The following is a 20444-nucleotide window of genomic DNA, read 5'->3' as shown; positions in this document are numbered from 1 at the left end:
TACAACTTAAAACTTTACAGTGTATTCTCTTAAACAAAATGCTGCAGTTACAGGAGTAGAGTAAAGCACAGTTATGTGCAGAGTTGTGGGACCTCCACCCCTCTGAGCTAGGGGCATCAGACTTCAGCCAAGATCCCTGGAGCACAAAGTTACATTGCAGCCCCTGAATGCCCCTGAAAAATGGAACCTTGAGGGGAGAGGCGATAGGGGGTGGGGGAATGCAAACTGCTGTGTTTTCAGGCCAGAAAACAGACCCAGTTTTATAGCCATGTTCCCCATACTCCCCTTTCTTGGGGGGAGGTGGGGGGAATTACTGTTCATTGGAGTGACTTTCAAAGCTGCAAAGTTCATTAAAATAAAAAAAGCCCTTGGTGTTAATGGGGTATGACCTGTATAGGGATTTGGAAATAATTAAAGCTGTTAATGAAATATCCCTTTCTGATTACTGTTCTTTTAAATATAGGTTAATCCCAGTTAGCATACATCTTTTTATAGAAGCTGTCTTGCCCAGAAAGTATTTTACTGATACTTTACTGTGACTTCTCAGAAGGTTGTCCAGCTTTCCAGTATTAGAAATGCTAAATAATGCAGGCTGAATTAATTTAAAACTAGGAACAGCTATCACATTATTTTAGGATGTGAGTCTGAAGACTTGGCAGCTACTCGGATAGTTTCTAACATCTTTGATTTGTGTGTGAGTTACTGGTGTAAGGTTTTCCTTTTGAAGCGTGGATATTAACTGCTAGGAGAAGCAATTTAATAACCTACTCTGAAAAGGTAGAACCCTTTTCCTAATGCTTCTTGTGTCAAATGGACACTACCCTCAGTCCATGGCACTCGAGATGCCAAGCATCAAATTGGTGGGAGGAAGGTGAGGAAAAAAAAACCCTCTAATGTTTTTCATGAATGAGTTTAAAGACTCAGTGTGCATCATCATTCAGTAATACTCCACTCTCCGTTTCAAAGCACTCGTGGTATCGGTATGTCATTTCAAGAGCATTTAAAATCCTTGATATATTCCAGTCTTAGCCTCAAGAAGTCAAAGGTCTGAGAGGTTTGAAGTGCATCTACTGTGTTAAAAGCCTGTTATCTAACCTCCCCACAGCAGGTTGTTCTTCTAAATCCTTGTTCCAGTCAAATAAGTTTTTTGTGTGTGTGTGTGACACAAACAGACACAGCCTGTAGGATATAGTAGAGGTTTAATTGATATCCTCTGGAGATGGAGAATCAACTGAAAAGGCACAGATCCAAACGCAGCAGGGGGCCGGTCTGCCTGTGAGCCAATTCTCAAGCTTTGGGCAAGCTAATTTGGGCAGAGTGAAATACCAACACGTTATTCATGGAAATAAGACCAATTAACAAGCAAAACTCATGATTCAAAGAAGCTAGCGCAGGACTTGCCGTTAGGGTTTTCTGCTCCCCCTTGTCCTCCAGCCTGGCCTTCTCCCCAGGGGAGAAGGGGAGAAGGGGAAAAAAAGAGCTGCTAATAAAAAAAAAAAAGGGGGTGCTTCTTGAGGAATACGGAGGGAAGCTTGGGTTTTGTTTTCAAGGTATGAAACACTTATGCCCTCAAGGTGTTTGTTCCATGTCTTGTTCCACTAGGTGCTGAGACATTTGTTTTGTCCTCTTATTCCAAGTTTTCCTTTCTTGGACCCCTGCTCCAAACTCTTCTGCTCCTGCTGTCAAGCAACCCGCTCCCACAGCGATGGAGAGACGCTGTTGCTCTCAGTTTCTGTTCTGCCCCTCTGTATCGTGTCTTCATATCTCTCAGATCCCAAGCACTGCAAGATACTTTCCGCTCCCCTGCTGCACTGTAATGTATTTTGATGGTGTTTCTCCAGCTCAGTCTCCTGCCCAGTTATTCACCGCATCTACTGGCCAAGCCATTTGGAGTGCTGACAAAATGTCTGCCCAGACTTCTGCTGAGGAATGTGCATATGCGTATGAGGGTGATGAATAATGCATCTTTATATGCATGTGGTTTGGTGTGCAAGTGAAGCTGAATGCTTGGCTGAGTACAAATGAAGGAGGACGCCTTTGAAAAGCAGCATCGTTAGGCTAAATGAATGTAAAGATAAAAATGTGACGGCAGTGCAGTATAGCTGCAGCTTCCACAAATTGATAATATTCAGAATAAATATTGCAGTTCTGAAGAATGTTTTAGAAAGACCTAAATTCAGGGCAGGGAGAAGCAAATGTAGCTGATAAAAATCAGCACAAGACATTTAAGAAATATCAGTCTGGAGATGGAGGAAGAGATGTGTGTGCACTTGCACTTATGCAGTCCTTTGTGCATTACATACTTTTCTGCTTTTCTTTGTTGCTGCTTGAGTTAAGCTTAAGGACCTGACCTGAAACAGGATTCTTCTCGTATGCACGTAGCTGCTGTTTCCATCACATCTTTCATAATCTTTTCCTTGCTTGAAAATTTGACGTGTTCTGACTTGCCACTGAAGGATATCCTCCCCTTTCCCCAGATCCCCCTCTTAGCTTGTAGGGATGCCTTTTCAGACGCTGGTTACCAGCTACAGAGGGGTTGCACAGCTCTCCAGTTCTGCGATTCAGGGTGAAGAGTGGAAACGGCCTTCCCCATGCTGACTCACTGCTTTAATTTTCCTTTTGAAATTTCCTTTTAGCACAGCCATGAGAGATTTCAGTGAGCTAGCGCTTTTTCAGTTTAATAATTCAAAGGTGAAGCCAGAATGCAAGTATGAGATGGAAAAAGTAGGAAATGAGCTTGCTCCTGTGGCTCTTGGCCTAGGAAGGATAAGCAAGACAAATTCTAGAGTTCTTGAGTTTTTTCCTTGCTGAAGTGCCAAGCAGTGGGCATTTAAAGAATTTAATTTCAATGTGGCAGTTCTCAGCTGTGTCAGATTGTTAATAAGTGATTCTCAAAACATAATGATAAGGGTAAAATTTAAACTGGAGAAAGAAAAGGAAATAAGCCAAAAGCCCAGAGCCATTATTCCTCAGTTTCAGGCGTCTACTTTTGAATTCAGATCCTTACCTGTGGGTTTAACCCGTCAGTCATACACCGCTCTCTGGAGCTGCAGCCACGTGGATACTCTTTGGTGTGCCGCAAAGCAGCAGCAGGAGGAAAAGGAACTAGATTCGCAAAACAAAGCCCCACTCCTTATGTTTCTGGTGTTTAGGCACTAGTTGAGAAGTGACACTAAGTCACAATGTGCCCTTCTTCACTTGCTTTAGAAGATGAAACCTCATCAGTAATTAATGACAACGTCCATAATTTAGTGTTACTTTAAATAACTCTGCAATTTATCTGGCACAGCATAGGGGAAGGCTGCAAAGTGCTATTTCTGCCATCACGTCTGTTTCCCAGGAAACCTGCTTTAACAGCTGCTTTGTTCTTTGGAACAAAGAATTTGTTGGGTTTTAGGTGGGTTTAAAGGAATTTGTGTCAGATGATCTGGCACTGGAAGAAAAATGCAAATGCTTCTCAATATCAGTATCCATTAGGAGTGACTGTGAAGAGTATTTTTAGTTTAAGTTCAGCTGCAAAAAGAAAAAGTGGGATTTCTGCTGGGTTTTCAGTAAGGCATTTTTATACTGCCTAAGGCCTTAATGCATCTGCCTGGTTTTATCAGGTTGGACATAATTTAAGTTGCACTATTACTGAGAAATTAACACAGTGCTGAACTAATTCCAGTAATTTTAAAGGATTGTCCAGGTTCATCTTTGATACCTTCATTCATTTATATTTCACTATACTGGGGACAAACACAGCCAAATATTATTCTAATTCTGCAGTCAACTGTTGTGTGCTACACAGAAAGCAGTAATCGTGTCATATCATAAAGTTCTTACCGTTTCTCAGTAGAGGTCAATGCCCTTATCTTCACGTTTGAAATCCTAGCTAACTCAGAACAGCTGCTTGGCCATTGCGATTGTGTCACTTTATTTGTCTTTAAATTTACAATTGTGAAAATTTTCCCAATCGAAACTCCTGGCCTAGGACAGCGGATAGCCGTTGTTTTTGCAAGAACATACAGGCGTGAGTGTAAGGGAAGTCCTACACCATAGAAGATAACCTGGGTTAAACTGACACCAAATTAAAATTATAAGCATTTGGGAATGACTGAGACACTGTTCAGTGCATAGACTGATCCGTAATATGTCTGGAAGTTCCTATGTTTGTATTATTTCATTTCAAAATTGGGATCCAGTTCCCCAAAAAAGTGAGATTCTTTTGCAGACCCTGTCAGCATTTCATCCTCATTTGAAACAAGAAACTGACTGATGACACCATCTGGAGAAAAGCTACCCATTTCTTGGATCTTTTCCTGAAATCCACACAGGCTGGGTCATGGCAGGAAAAAAGTGAAAACAATGACTTTCTACATTGCATTTGGGCTTTGTTTTCTGTTTGTACAGGCAGCAAGTCAGTCACATTTAGCTGAACTCTTCCAGGAAAGGCTAGAACATGTCCTTAAGCAATGCTTGAAAGTGATCCTGTCTACACAGAAAAGTACTGACATTCTGGGTAACTGCTTTAAGGAAAGTAAAGCTATTTGACAGTATTGCTAAGGTGCAGTGTAACAACTAATGAGAATGTGAGCTAGTTTTAACTGACTTTGATGGTAAAAAGCTTAATTTTAAAACTCTGCAGATGTACTTGGTCTTTCTTGTAAAAAGTTACTAATGCCAGTTTAGAGGAATATTGATGGACTTAAGTCATCTGGTAACAAACCAAGGCACAGCAAGGCCCCTTCCCAGTGTTTGCTTACAGCCACTTTCAATATTTAGCTTATGTGCTTTGCCTCCCCTCTCCTGGTGGAAGTGAATAACCGTCTTAGATCCTTGTAATTGCCTAGGCTAGACACCTAAAGTTAGCTGAGCCAGGTTTGTGCAGAGAGGTGACGTCTGTTACCAGACCAGCTATACCTGGGAGAGTCAAATGAGCTTTTGGGTTCAAAGTCTGAAATTCAAAGGCTGTTGCTTCAGTTTCAGACCCCAAAACAAGCTTGCTTTTCTGAAAGCTTGTCTGTCCCTCTTTGCTTGCTTCACCTGTGTCAGGTGGCTTCATAATAAGTATTATGCTTCTTGTACTGAGCTTGTCTGGCTTTTATCTTCAGACCATCGTGGCTGTAGCACTGCTTATGAAGTAAGCTGGTATTAAAGGACTGCTTACTTCAAAGGGATCTGTCTTTAAAATGATTACACTTTATTTTTCAAACCCAAGACTTGCAATGCTGATATGAAGAATTACATTTTTAGAATCAGGAAACATCGGAGAGTATTACACACTTAATTAGGAGGATTCTTTCCCCGCCAGGTGGTGAACATCCATGTTAAGTAGTGGCTATACTGAAAACCTGCTTTATGCAACATTAGAGTACTATGTCAGTATTATATTTCAAGTTTCATAAAAGACTACAAATTTTCCATGCCATGACTCCATCTGCTGCCCTTCTCCACTGAGAATATCTCAATCTTGACATAGTCTGTGTGGGTAGGAAGGTGATTTTTTCAGGTCAGTATATCGCCAGCGTTCTCTTTCCTCCTACAACAGCCCAGCAATGGGGCACTTTTTGGCAGATAATTGCGTGCTGGGGTCACATTTTGTATCCATGTCATCACACTAGGAAGAAACTGGAATGTCGGCCTTGCTAGACTGGATCCATTGAGGTGGTCCATCAAATTCTGTGTCCTTGCAGTGATGGAGATTCAGACTAGATGCTTCACAGTGAGATACTAACATGACAGTAAGCAACCTTCCATGAGACAAAAGGAAAGAATTAAAATTATAAGATGTTATCGAGAGATGCTGATGTCCTAATTCTAGAGAGCTAATGGTTGATTTGTGCACTGAATGAGGAGGATTTCTGTCACTTTAGAAAGTTTAAGCTATTTTGAGAAGATAATAGGGTATTGCAGTGAAACTACGCTGTTTACTCTATACATGGTTCAAACCCCTGTTCTTAATTCTGTCAGGAACATGGTTTTCTTGTTGTTCTTTTGGAGTAGATATACTGGTAAAATGCATTGCAGTGATTTCTTACCTTATACCTTCTTATACGCTTCTCATTGAACAGCCTAGCTACGTTGGTGAATTGGGTCCTCCAGGTCGCAGCTCTTTGGACAATGTGGAGATGGCATATGCTCGGCAGGTGAGTGGAAATGAAAAAAATGTCATTGGTCATTGTTTTCTAGAGTGAGAGAGAGAGGTGAGGAAAATACAGGTCTGTGAGTGCAGTGTGTAAGAAGATATGGTAGGTAAAACATGAAAATATTTGCCTGCAGTTAAAATGAGATTGGAAAATATAGAAATTTAGCCTGGCTTTAGAAGTGTACTCACCTGTCTGCTACAGGATTTTTTCTTCAGAGATCCCAAACATTATATATGAATGTAGAAATCATTTATGCTCATATAGTAAACTGAAACTCTTAACCTTTCAAAAACAAAGGTTTTTAAAATTTATGTCAATGCTTAATTGCACACAAATTAAGACTTTATATGCCCTTGATTGTCACATGTGGAAGATTGCTTTTCTGATGTGTGCATGTAGGAAAAAACATGCTGAAGTCTTAATCTTGATGTTTGTCAAATTATATCCCATTTCAATGGCATCACTTATGAGAAGCTTTAGTGCACCAGCTATGAATTAATGTGTCTGGTAGCATTAGAGTACCTGTGAAAATTTTCAGGGGAAACGGATAAACCTTTACATAACCAATTTGTTACTTTTGTTGTTTGAGATGATCTGTTTACCAGCACTGTTGGAAACAAAATGAAAGAGAAGGACTTGATTTTTCAAAATGGAATATGTAAAACTGCATAGACAAAGCGTTGCCTAATTTGCACACAATTACTGTGATTGTGTGCATTGGCTCAGTCTTTGCTGAGACAGATAGCAGCGTGTACATCTGTGTTTCTGTCTGCGTTCAGTTATGGTAACTGTGAATAAATGAATTGCAAAATGAGGTGCATGGTTGTGCTGATAAAGTGCACATTTGATTCGGTGGTTGTTAATGTACATTAATGTGTTCCATCTCTACTGTAATATTCCTGTATTAAGGATCTTCCTTGTGGCATAATTACATCTGTACTTTGAGGCTGATGTCATTGGACCCTGATGTTTTTGGGGTATGGAAAGCTCAGTCTCTCTAGCAGTGCTAGTACCAGGGGTAGCTGCAGAGTCGGTGTCTTCCCCTTGGGTGGGCAGGTGGGCTCTCATCAGGTTTACAGGTCGCGTACAGGCTGCTTGCGATGTGCTGTGGAACCATGGTATTTGTGGCCAGGCTTCTGCTACTAAAACACTTGGTGCAGTTGCCATGTGCTTCCAGCAAGCCCTCTGGAGAAGCTGGCTTGGCTGAGCTGTCCTTAACATCGCCCTGCTTGAGTGCAAAAATACCTGGGTTTCAGCGCTGGCTGCGGGGCTCCTGTGGTTTCAGTGGGTACTTAGGAGTCCTGGAGATCGGGCAGTCTGTGCTATAGTGCATGCAGAAGGGACTTGAAGTATGACAGCACTGCCTTGCTAACACTGAGAATTATTATTTTCAGACGTAGCTGGAAGGTCTTTGGGCTGAGAGTAGAATAAACAGTAATAGAAGAAGCTAAATTAAGACCAAGATTTAAATCAAAGCGAGGGGAGGGGTAATGGCAGGTTTTAAACGGCCAGGTTTCTGTTCTCATTTCCTTGTGTCAGATTTCCCTGAATGCTGCCACAAACCAGCAAAATTCTTTATGTCAGCAGGTAGGAAGCTGCCATGCAGGGGAACATCACAGCCACTCAGTTGTCAGATCTCTCCTGAATCTTTGTCCTCCAACAATTAGCTGCCATTAGTCTAACAGGGGATTCAGTGGAATTCTTTGCTGTGCAGAAGCCCTGAGCAGCTGGATTGCTGCCTGCCTTCAGGCAGGCCTGGGGCTTTGGTGTGTTGTGGAAGCCTGGTTGGTGCTGCTGCCCATTCCTCTTGCGTTTGATTAGAAATGGCTAATGTGGGAGGGAAGCTGAAGGGACTTGCTGGAGACACTCTGTTCTTGAAGCCTGATTCAGATTTTGCTGCTGTGGCTGGGGAGGGGGAAGGGGAATGATATCTATTGTTAAACTTGCTTACTTTCAATATGTTTCAGATTTATATTTATAATGAGAAGATAGTGAATGGACATCTGCAGCCTAACCTGGTGGACCTTTGCGCTGCTGTTGCAGAACTGGATGATAAGGTACTGCCAGTGAGTTAACATAAAGAAATATATTTCATCTGTTTTCAACTGTGATTAGCAACCTGCTGATATTGGTGGAAAAATACTGATAGTGCCAAAAAAAAAAAAAAGCATGACTCCGCAGAAAACACAGCCAATACTGGAATCTTCTCTAGTACAGAAGGGCCTACCTGTGATGAACTTGGTCATGGTGAAAATTTATTAATACAGTGAGGAAGAAAAGAACCTTGCTTTTACTACAGTGTCCCATCATGAATGTCCCATCATGATGAGCTGTCAATGGAAAAAAAAAATTGCTTTTCATTTTAAAAGGATTCTGTTGTGTTTGGTTTTCAAAATGTAGACTCCTAATATCTTTTGAATGTGTTTAGCTGTAGGTGAAGGGTCTTCAGTCAGATCCTGCTAGAGCTTAGGTAGGCTCTCATAGCAAAAGGTAATGCCCCTAGGATTAACTTTAAACCGATGATCTGCCTGCTTTTCTTCCCCCCCGCCTCCTTTAATTGTGTTGCCTTGATCCACCCCGATAAAACAAATGCATAAACCTGGTCACCTTGGAGAAATGCTTGGAGCAGAATACTGCAGGAGTATCAAGTCATGGAAGAGCTTTGCAAATGAGGAGAGCAAAAAGCTCTTGAGAAGCTGAGGAGTAAATACTTCAGTCAGATCTGAATTACAGACGTCCATCTTTGCTTTGAACAGCTCTGTTTGTTTTACTAGGGACAGCACAGGGAGTTTCAGTGTTCTTGCTGCTTTGAAGCATTGAGATCAAACATCTGCCCTTGCTGGAGTTAACAGTGCTGTTAGTTTTCAATATTTTGCTGTTTCAGTCCTGCAGATACTGATACTATCTCATCCTTATGGATGAGCAGACCTGGATGACTTTCAATGTTTTTTTCAGACCTGAGTCGTTGTCCAAGTGATCAGTGTCCTTTAGGTATTTCTCATCACAGCTGATTGCACAACTTTCCAATGGCAGCCAGAGCAATTTCTTATATGGAAAGCTGATGTTGTGGTATTTATTGAGTGGGATGTACAAGCTGGAAATGGGGAAGGATGCTGAGCACCAAGTACCCAACTTAGTTTTGGAAATCATTGTCAATCCTGGGTGACAATTGCAGGTACAATATTTATAGCCATCATCTTGTGCAAGAATTATGCAGAGAAGCCTGAGAAATTTGAATTCTGCATGACAGAAGTAGCTTGTCTTCATGACTGTGTCCAGTATCTCCATTGCAGATCGAAACTGACATTACTTTTGGGTTTTTATGCTTTTCTTAAGCATCAAAACACCATGTAGCTCAAAACAGTGCTGCTTGTTCATCTCTGTACTAATCACTGTTGCATGGAATGGCTTGTTTATAGAACATCTCTGAGATGTGGGCCATGGTGAAACAAATGACTGATGTTACCCTGGTTCCTGCTAGCGATGCCTTGAAAGTCCGAACCAACATGGAGGTGCGAATGGAGTTCGTGAGGCAGGCTTTGCGGTATCTAGAACAAAGGTAAGGTGAATGCTCTGGGCAGCACAGTTTAATAGAGTTGCCTAATAAGAAGCCAGAATTACTTTGTAATGCACGCAAACATATTCAGTCAGATATCTCCTGCTGCTCACAGAATTGTCTGTTGCCTGTCTTTTCTGTTCTGCAGGGCTTAGAGCAGCCACTTGAGTATAAAACTGTTTTAGTTAAAAAGACCTTGAATCCCTGGGGAGGTTGTTTAGAAGACACAAAGATGTTTTATTCTTTCTTTTATGTTGCCCTTAAATAATCTATATCTCCCATAGTGATATGTGAATATTTTTCACTTGTGGAAAGAGTTCTACTTCAAAAATTCCCCTTTTCTGTGCTCCTTTTCTGGTTGCTGATCACTGTCAGGAGCTAGTGCTGGCAGGAAGTGAAGATGGCACTGGGGACAAATCTGGTGCAATGAGTCAGATTCTGATCATTCTGCACTGAAAGGTTTTTGTAAAATTTGAAGAGACTGAAGCTGAGGCATCTAGCAATGATTTTCAGACTCTGAAAAGTGGTTTACCATCTGTATCAGCAAATATCATGGGGATCTAAGCTCCTTGACCAAGACAATGCTTGGAGAACTGCAGGCAATGGAGCAGCCCAAAGCTGAATCCCTGGGTGGCTCCATTACCTATTCACTGCACATGGGGATACCGCAGTGTCTCTTATCTCGGAGCTGCCGATGTAACGCCAGCAGGCTGGCTCAGCACTGGAAGGCAAACAATAGCTGCAGTGTAGTGTGTGGGCATTTCTTAAGGATACAGATCTGCCAGCCAAGCACGGAAAGTCCGCACTCCGATACAGCATGCTGGGAGGAGATGTTTTCACCTCCTGGCACAGCATCGTCCTGGCCCCAGACAGTTGGTTGCCACACCTCGTCAGCACTTGTCACCCAGCGGTGGTGGCGGCGTGCCTGCCTGCGCACGGATGAACTGACACATCAGAAGGATCTTCTGTTTCCAGTTTTTCGGTCTCAGCAGTGTGCAATGAGCTAGTGATTCTTAACCTGATTTGCCAAATATCCAACTTGGTAAATTTTCACAGTGCCATTAACTGCTAACTGAAATTAGGAATTAGGTACATATATTGTTCCCCCCTAGCCCTCCCAGTTGTGGAAACTGGGCCCTTCAGGCTTGATTTAAAAAACAAACAAACAAACATCCCAAAAAAACACCACCAAGCCTGTGCGTTGCTTTGTACCTTTTTATTCCTAGCAGGAACTAGCTAATACTGGGGTATTTCCATGCCTCACCAGCCCCTCTATATGGAGGAGGAGGAGATGTAGCGCTCCTCACGGTGGTTCTTGCGTTAGTTGCTTTGGAGTAACTGTGATCTTAAGCCCTGAGGAGCTTAACTCAGCCATAATGTTAGTTATCAAGATACACGGATACTTGCTTAAGTTTAGCATAGCCTTTCAGTTTAATAGTCTGGTGGTGCACAAGTCTATCGTGCTGCAGAGAAAAATAGAATTTCATGTAATGTATTGCTGCTGCTTATGTAGGTATAAGTGCACAGACTTTCGAGACTCCTGCTTCTAAATGTGAATATTTGTTAAATTGCCCTGCCTTGATTAAAGGCTTTGGTGGGTTATTTTACAAGGTTTTCGCAAAGCTGCCTTTACCAGTTGTTTTTCTCTAAATTCCATTTTTCTCTGTGATTTTCTTCTGGTAAGTCCCTGGTCCTCAAGTTTGTATTTCTCCATAGGGCAGAGAAGAGAGACAAATATATCTGTGTTATTTAACTGTTTTTTTTGTGACAGGATTGAGAGCTAAAGCATTAGGCTGGAAAGACTTCTTGCCAGTTACATAATTGAGTTTAAGTTAGTACTAAGAGAACCTAATGAGAGGAACCTCATAATAGAGTTGAAGCTGGAGCAGCACACCACAAACTCCAAACATGGTTTCTCTTGAGACTGCTGAATACAAGGATCTTCTTAAATCGACAGAGTTTTTTACCTCATTTTGTTGTAATGATAATGTTTGAACATCAAGGGAATTTACTTCAAATTTCTAATTTGGTTGTATCTGGAAGATGGATGTTTTTGTAGCAAGTATATTCCAGTCTGTTCACATGTTTGTTCTATTTGTGGTCTTTTTCAGTTACAAAAATTACACCTTTGTGACAGTCTTCGGAAACTTGCACCAGGCTCAACTGGGTGGAGTCCCAGGGACCTACCAGCTAGTCCGCAGCTTCCTGAACATCAAACTCCCTGCGCCCGTCCCTGGTCTCCAGGTATGTCCATCACTTTCAGCAACTGAGCTAAAAATAATAAGAAAAATCTGTTTGCTTCAGCACAGCCAGGAAACTCAGGTTTTTCTGTGGTTTAAGCTGCTTTTAGGGCAGCAGGCTCTTATTCCTTCTCTAGAATTTTTCATTAGGAAAATGGGAGATAGTAGACAAAATCACTTTGAGTTCAGAGCTAGTCCCAAAGCATGGTTTAGTTTGAGTTCTAAATTCTGTAAATTACGGTCTCTTCTGGTGGTCTTTTTAGAGATCAACAAGCAAATATTAAAATACATTATGATGTTTAAAAAAAAAAGCCATAACTTAATCTCCCTGGTTTGCTTTTTCTCTTTTTTTTACTTTTTTATTGTAAGGTGGTGACACCAGTTGTTGATGACTGAATATGTAGTGAATTAATTTGAATTGCAGTCTAAGCCTTTTATTTAGGAATCTGAATAAAATCCTGCTCACCTGCACATAGAAGAAAGTGCATAGCTGTGCACCTACAAAACTCCCAGAAAAACAGGCAGAAAAATTAGATGAAGTAATAATAAATTATAACATTGGAGACCACATAGCTGAGTCTAGCTGTCCTTTTCTTACCTGCCTAGGTCTGTGATTAGTTTGGTATCTATCTTTTTCAGTACAAATGTTTTTAATATCTCAGCAGTCTAATCCAAATCCGCCTCCTGGGTGGGGAGAATATCTGTATGCTAGTTCTGGGATTGTCAGAACCTCACTCAGAACTGAAATCTTGGCAAGCAGAAGAGAGTCTCATCCTTTGCTGCTAGGATGTGCACAGCTTTCACAGGACTTAAACCTTAGGACCTCTGGCTTCTGTGACACAGAATTTTTTACCGAAATCAGTGTGGATATAAGGGCAGAAATAATGAATGAGGCAAATGATAAAGAAAATTCAATTCAAATATGCTGCTTTAAAAAGAAAAAAAAAAATCATTTCTTCTTTTATTTTCAGGATGGTGAGGTGGAAGGCCATCCTGTCTGGGCACTGATTTACTACTGCATGCGCTGTGGGGATTTGACTGCAGCCATGCACGTGGTGAAGCGGGCACAGCACCAGCTGGGAGAGTTTAAAACTTGGTTCCAGGAGTACATGCACAGTAAAGATAAAAGGTAATTGTGAACTAGGAGAGACCTTTTTGAGGGGTGGGAATTGCTGTTGAGTACTGAAATAATCAGTGGCTTGGTAGAAATATGAGAAGCTCGGGTCTCTTCTGATTGTGATGGCTACCTGGTATTTAAATTACCTACCTAAATTACATGAAAGAAATTTGCGTATTTTAATTTGTGGCTTTGAAGTCTACAAGTCTCCATAGAGAAAGAGATGTTTGAAAATACGCAAAATTTACATTTAAAAAATAATACAGTGGTGTAGCTTTGCTTTTTTACTGTAGGATCTACTGTGTAATGGTAGGATACTGTATATAATAGATCAGATTTAGTCTGCTGTCGTGAATCCTGTCTTTGTATTTCCCTCATCACTTATTTTAGTTGAATTTCCTTTGGGGAACACTCTTTACTACCTGTTTTCCTAAGAATGCCACCCGATAAAAGCAAGTAGTGTTTGATAGAGGCCTTTAGAGGCATTCACTCTCGCATCTTTCTTGTGCTTGTTCTCCTCTTCCAGTTTTTGCTATCCATCACTTGACAGAGACTACTGGCCAAACTACAATTATGTGTTTGCGAGCAGCTGAGTTAGCACATCTTAAGGTGTGCTCTGAGCTCTCCTGTGGTTTTTTACCTTGTCTTCTTTATCTTTCCACTTGCAATGAATTTCAAACGGGGACAGTCAGCTATTGCCTTATAGCTGTGCTCCCTTCAGGGGAATGGCACTGTGCTAAGGTACTGGCTGAAACTGGGGGGAACCGAGGAGCCCAGGTAAGTGCCAGGACATGAACCTGTAATATCCCACCTCAGCCTGTGACAATTTGATGTGTATGTAGGAAGCCCTCATCCTGCAGTATGTTGAATGTATTGAGGCTCTTCAGATATGAAAATGTGAGCAGGAACATAATTTTGCATGTCTTAAAAAAAAACAAGAGAACAAAAACAAACAGAAAAACCAACAACAAAAACCCCAACAACAAACTAAGAGGAAAAAATATCAATGATATTTACAGAGTAGTATACACCATATTGTTCTATAATTTAACCTGGTTTGTAGAGAATATCTAGGAATGCTTATTATAAGTTTGTTCCAGAAACCTTAATGAAGATATTGTCATTGTTTTCATTGCAAACACCTTAATGAGATACAGTATAATTGATCTGGTTTTACTGCAGCTGTGAAAAGGTACTCTGCCTCCAGGTTTGACAAACAGTATAGTAGTCTAGGAGAACACTATTGATTCAATTCTGTAAAATTCCCTACAAGAAGGTGCAAGAAATAGAATGACAAAGAACATTATGACAGTATTTAATGATAAAGGTGAAGGTGTGTCTCCTAAAAGACTTCATGGTACAACGACCATCACTTGTTAGTTACTAGCCCAAGGAGTTCCAAAGACTTTAAGCACTCTTTTTCTGAAATGATGAAATAGCAGTGTCAGATAAAAATAGCTCATCTTCCACAATATTAATGCACCCCTAAAGAGACTGTCATCTGGTTTTTTTTTTTTCCTTCCCCTACAATGAGTATTTGAAGATGATCCTCCATCACTTTAATTAAATGTTTAAATTCATGTGTGCAAAATTTTTACCTACAGATATAAAGAGCAGGAAATAGCAGCCAGTGCTTACTGTCATTATGCCTTTGTTGTGAATATTCACCTATTTACATTGATTTGTATCCACGTTGAGTTACGTATCTTTTCTTTTCCTTCAATGTTTTTTTTCCTTAGACTGTCTCCTGCTACAGAAAATAAATTGCGTCTTCATTACAGACGAGCTCTGAGAAATAATACTGACCCGTACAAAAGGGCTGTTTATTGTATTATTGGCCGCTGTGACATTACAGATAACCAGAGTGAAGTTGCTGATAAAACAGAAGATTATATTTGGCTAAAAGTAAGTGTGGTGTTGGGGTTGTGGTGTTTGGTTTCTTGTGTCTTGCTTTTTTGGTTGCTTTTTGTTTGTTTTTTGAAGAACAGATCTAATGGTATTGCATTTCTGCACTGCTCTGCTAGCCTCCCTGCTTCTAGGTCTGTTGTTTTGCATCAATGCAATGCGTGGGACTTGACCTTGCAGATAGTGACGGGCTGGGAACCCGAGTCCCAGGCTGCTCTGTTACCCTCTGCACTACCAGGTTAATTTGGGGACACTTGTCTTCGGAAGTGTCATGTTCTTCATTTGACACTGATCTTTGTCAGCCATTTTTACAAGTAGTGTTAGGTTGCTACAGTGAGGATCCTTTGAATTTTCCTTTCTGGATGGATTGTGGCTGAAATATTGGTGTCAACTGGCAGAAGAAGACGCTGTCAATGTCTCAGTAGTTCAAAATCCTTACAGTTTTGTTGGGGGCATGATAGATACTGGTTAGTACCCATTTCTCCTTATCAGAAAGAGAGAGTAGAATGATGTATTTGTTAACACTGGGTAAAAAGCTACTACTTTTAATTATTGCTTAGTGCATATTTGGAGTCCCATCACCGGGATTTGATGTCACAGACAGATAAAAAAGGACCCTTAGGTTATACCTGCATGGATTTCTGCTGTTGCTAAGTTGGAGGTCTTTGCTTCCCAGCAATGGATGGACCTGACGTTTTGATTAGAAGTAGTTTCTAGTCAGTTGGTCAAATCTTAGGAGGGGCTTCAGATGGAATTAATATCTTCTGAGTGCATTCCTTGTGCAAGGTGAAGTTGAAGTATCTGTGCTTCCTTTTTTGGATGTGTGTTTCAGCTGAACCAAGTGTGTTTTGATGACGATGGCGCAAGTTCTCAACAAGACCGACTAACATTATCACAGTTCCAGAAGCAGCTGCTGGAAGACTATGGTAAGAAACCACAGAGATGTGTTGGGGCTCTACTTTTCTGCTTAGGGCACTTTCCAATTGTTATTACACAAGCCCCAAACTCCACATAAAACCCTGTAGCTCTCCATGAGTGACCGGCATCTTTAGGGTGTTCAGGGACAGCCTACTTCCCTGGAGTAATGGCAGACTTCAGTAAAACACGATGAATGAGTCCTCTGTGTACCCGGCAATCCAGAGAGTGACTATTCATCTGTGAACAACACTGCTGCTGTTTGTGCTTTATCCATACTGTGTTATGAATTGCTTTCTCTTACTATAAATGTGCTAAGGTCTTTTAGCAAAAGTTTCAACTTTTGGAATACAGAACAGAAAAGCAATCATTACCTAACGTAGGCGTGTATTTCCAAGGCTTTTCTCTGTATGCATCCGCTGTTCGTTGTTTCCCTTAGATTTCAAGTAATTTTCTGGGGACCCAAATGACAGTTCCTTCCTCTAGAAAGTTTTAGGAATGTCCACACCCCAAGAGAATTAACTTTTCCTGTTAGTATCTCCCTGTCAATCAAAATCAGGTCACTTGGACTATCCAAAACATTGAGAATTTGACTCTCCGCAGTCTCCTGGTTTATAGCAATGACTCACACGCAGGTAAAAATGTGTGGAAAAGTAGTACAATAAGCTACCATTGGTGTCACTGAGTAGGAAAATCCAGGGTTTTAACATTATTTGTGCCACTTGACATAAGTATAAATGGAGGCAAAAGGTTGTGGTCTTTAGAGAAACTATTTCAGTCTGTCAGAGTTGATGGTTGGTTGTCTGAAAAGAAGAAAGGAACTTTTTTGAATAACTGTTTAATTCTCTTTCACTTCCTGAATAAGTCTTTATGCTGTGACCTTTTGTGATATGTTTGCAGTGGAACAGTTATAGATAAGTCCCTGATGTGTGATTAGATATTTGGTTTTGTCTAGTGTGTTTATTTCTGTTGGCCCTGAATAAGCAATAGTGATGTACTGTGACAGGAAGCAGCCACTGTCAGTGATCTCTGGTTGTAAAATCATTTTCACTTAGGCTCTGTTCTTTTTTTTTTTTTTTTTTTTTTCTTCCAGGTGAATCACATTTTGCAGTGAACCAGCAGCCTTTCCTCTACTTCCAAGTATTGTTCTTGACAGCACAGTTTGAAGCTGCAATTGCTTTTCTCTTTCGGACAGAGCGCTTGCGTTGTCATGCTGTTCATGTTGCGTTGGTCCTGTTTGAGTTAAAATTGCTCCTGAAATCTTCTGGGCAGAGTGCACAACTACGTAAGTCCTGCACATTCACTTTACAATGAAGGAGCATTTTCTGAGCCCTTGGAGTACCATGGAGGCACTGCATGTCTATGTAGTTGATCAAATCAGCAGCATTTATCAGAACAATCTCCTAAAAGTTAATTGTTGTACTTGCATTAGAGCTCTGGATCATGGCTCTGACTAATTTGAGATGAAGATCAGAGCAACACTTCCTGGCATTAAATTCTCTGATAGTATTCTTTCTGACATTGCAGTAAGCCATGAAGCTGGAGACCCTCCTGGTGTCAGGCGTCTAAATATTGTGCGGCTCTTGATGCTTTACACCCGTAAGTTTGAATCAACGGATCCAAGAGAAGCTCTGCAGTATTTTTACTTTCTCAGGTACGAGCTAATTATGTCTCTAGATTTTCTCCAAGTTGTTACTACTGAGTTATTCTTATCTGAGAAGTCCTCATAGACAGGAGTACCTTCTTCCTTCCCTTTCTTTTGTAGGAATGAGAAGGACAGCCAAGGAGAGAATATGTTCTTGCGTTGTGTTAGTGAACTGGTAATTGAAAGCAGAGAGGTATGTTTGGCCATGTTTTGCCATCCTCGCTTAAACTGAAATTAATTTATTCATTTTTAAATCTTTATTAGTCAGGACAGTCTTCAACAGTTGTTTACTCTTTCTGCCTGATGCAGACCTAGATGACGGGAGATCTCACAATGACCATAAGTTTAAGATATTTAATTGTGTCTTTTAGCCTATTATTTGTATATAAATAATTTTGACATCGATTACTGTTTTTCATTCATCCATGACTGCATCTTTGTACTTATTAAATATGTTGTGAAATATGTGCAATTCATCTCTCTATTTTTATTTCTTTTCTCCTTGCTTTGCGTCTGTGTGGATATAGTTTGATATGATTCTTGGAAAGCTGGAAAACGATGGGAGTAGGAAGGTGAGTTGACAATTTATGTTTGTATTTTACATAAAAAGTACAAAGCATGTGTGATTTCCAAAGTAGTCATGAGGCTATATTGCTTTTCTTTTTCATTTTTCACTAGCCAAATTATTACTGTGTTTGAATACATACAAATTATCCAAGTATGAGATGCTTTTACAGAACAATCTATGACCTGCCCTGACAGAAGGCAGGTCAGGAGCCGTGGGACAAGCTGTGTCCTTGCAGACAGCCGGTGTAACTAAAGAAACAAATGGCATCAGGTAACTTCAGCGAGGTCAGAATTTCATCCTTACCAGAGGAAATGAAATTTAGTACACATTAGTAACAAGCAGTTAGTAAAAATGACTTGCTTGTAAGTGGATGTAAGACTGTTCTGTTTACTGAGGGCTGTGTGTGAAAACTGTGTCTCTGTGACATGATCCCCATTCACCTCAGAGGAGAAATATGTTACTGCCCCTTAAAAATTATTGTAATTAGGAGAGCAAGGGCTAAAAGACTACAGGCATAGCCACAACTGATCTGCCCTCTCCATATAGATGAAGATATAGACAGAGATATATAATATCTAATTTTATATAATTAATATAATACTAATATATAATTAATATCATATTATACAACATCTCGATATGTTAATATTGTCTCTAATATACTTATTAGATTTACTATAATTATATTTGTTATTTAGCATAAATTGTTGTATAATTGTTCAATTTATTACTATATAATGTATTGATATATTAATAATATATAATGTATGATTATATATAATACAGATAAGTATTGGGTCAAAGATCAGCTATTTTTCATTTTGTTGGATCTTTCTTCTGCTGTAAAAGCAGTAATCTAAAAGTTAAATGTAAGCTTACACAGTCAGAAGATAAAGGAAACCTTAAGGTTTCACCTGAAAAGAGGAGAGTGCATGCAAATTATGATAATTTTAGATAATCAATGAAATTTTTCTGTCCGCTGCAGCAAATTTGACAGCTTTCTGTGTAAAGAAGACTTCAGAATCATTTAAATCTTAATTTTAAGATTAGGGCTCGTGCTGCAATCATTGCTACTGTCAAGAAAAAAGTTGTTTCTGGCAGAATTTTCTTCTAGTTATTTTTGTTCTGTCAGTTTAAAAGCAGTGAGATTGCACACACGAGAGTAAGGTATCTCGGTCATCTTTACAAGTGCTTTTTCATTTTGCTGATCTTTGTGAGATAGTTTTTTTGGTTATACTATTAGTGGTGAATCCTGTTTTCTTGCCTTTACTCAATTCCTTTTAAATATAACTGTATTCTTGTGTTTCTTTGATACAAAACCAGCAATCTTAGTTTTAAAATAAATTCTTCTAGATTATATAGTCTTATTTTTACCTCCTCAACTACTGTAAAATACTTTCCAGATATCCTTGACTCTTTCCTCTCTCTTATTCTACTTGTGTTCGTTGTTCACTTTTAAAATTCTTGTTGCCTTTTTGTATATCCACGTAAGATTTCACTTGCAACCTGTCATGCACAAACAGCATCTCTGGAGACCCTGGCATGTTATATGCTGAAGTCTTTCATGTTTTATTCTCCTCTGTCTTCAGCAATTAAAATAACTTACAATTTGACCTGTTGTCTGGGTCATTTTGAATGAACTGGAAACTGCAGAAGTCTCAGTGCTGACTGCATTCTGGAGAAAGTCTCTCTCACAAGAGCTGTGTCTATTTTTGACATGTCCCTTTTGCACGTTCCCATGGAAATGTACAGGCCATTCTAGTCATAATCCAACATGTGAAATATTCATTGCCTTGGCAGAATATTCAGGAGTTTTTAAGCGTTTCTCTTCTCTCCTTTTGTTTTTCTCTCACCTCTTTAGCCTGGAGTGATAGACAAGTTTACCAGTGACACAAAACCCATTATTAACAAAGTGGCCTCTGCTGCAGAAAATAAAGGATTGTTTGAAGAAGCTGCAAAACTCTATGACCTTGCAAAGGTAAATATCTTTTGTGTGCTGCCTTAAATATGTACCTAGCTCACCATTTATTTCCAAACATTCTTAGGTTGGTTACATTTCATCTTGGAGATTAAATTGCCCTTGTTGAAGCAGATTATTTCTGGTGCTGTTAAAGCAGAGCCATTGGCTGCATGGAGAGGGGTTTCAGTGAGCAAACCCAGGTGGATTGCGCTCCAACCCATTCTAATTTAAGGCATTCTGGTTCTTGATCACTGTGGTCTTTTGAAGAGATTGCCCCGTGCATTACTTTGTTCTGGCTAGTGAAGTTATTTACTTGGGGTGTGCTCTTCCAGTTTCATAGATGTTGAACTGAAGTCTAAAACAGTTGGGCTTTATAGTGAGTACTCTCGTTTCCTTTTGAAATATATTTG

The 20444-nt window shown here is 40.1% G+C and overlaps 1 protein-coding gene across 5 annotated transcripts in view; it reads left to right on the top strand.

The window, feature by feature from the left end:
- The window catches only part of NUP93 (nucleoporin 93), an 82971-nt gene that overhangs the window by 53656 nt on the left and 8871 nt on the right, over nt 1–20444 (top strand). For all 5 annotated transcript variants that reach the window (XM_086758477.1, XM_086758478.1, XM_086758481.1 and 2 more), the window contains 12 exons: nt 6054–6128; nt 8096–8185; nt 9548–9687; nt 11796–11928; nt 12896–13053; nt 14781–14946; nt 15779–15872; nt 16955–17146; nt 17389–17515; nt 17627–17699; nt 18034–18078; nt 19936–20052. In XM_086758477.1, coding sequence (XP_086614603.1) covers nt 6054–6128; nt 8096–8185; nt 9548–9687; nt 11796–11928; nt 12896–13053; nt 14781–14946; nt 15779–15872; nt 16955–17146; nt 17389–17515; nt 17627–17699; nt 18034–18078; nt 19936–20052 — 1410 coding nt within the window. The remainder of the gene's footprint in view (nt 1–6053; nt 6129–8095; nt 8186–9547; nt 9688–11795; nt 11929–12895; nt 13054–14780; nt 14947–15778; nt 15873–16954; nt 17147–17388; nt 17516–17626; nt 17700–18033; nt 18079–19935; nt 20053–20444) is intronic.

Source organism: Chlamydotis macqueenii, chromosome 13 (assembly GCF_036417535.1).
Source record: "Chlamydotis macqueenii isolate bChlMac1 chromosome 13, bChlMac1.mat, whole genome shotgun sequence".
In the NCBI taxonomy this organism is placed as follows: domain Eukaryota; kingdom Metazoa; phylum Chordata; class Aves; order Otidiformes; family Otididae; genus Chlamydotis; species Chlamydotis macqueenii.
Note: the sequence above shows the minus strand (reverse complement) of the source record. Positions and strands in the feature narration are given on the sequence as shown.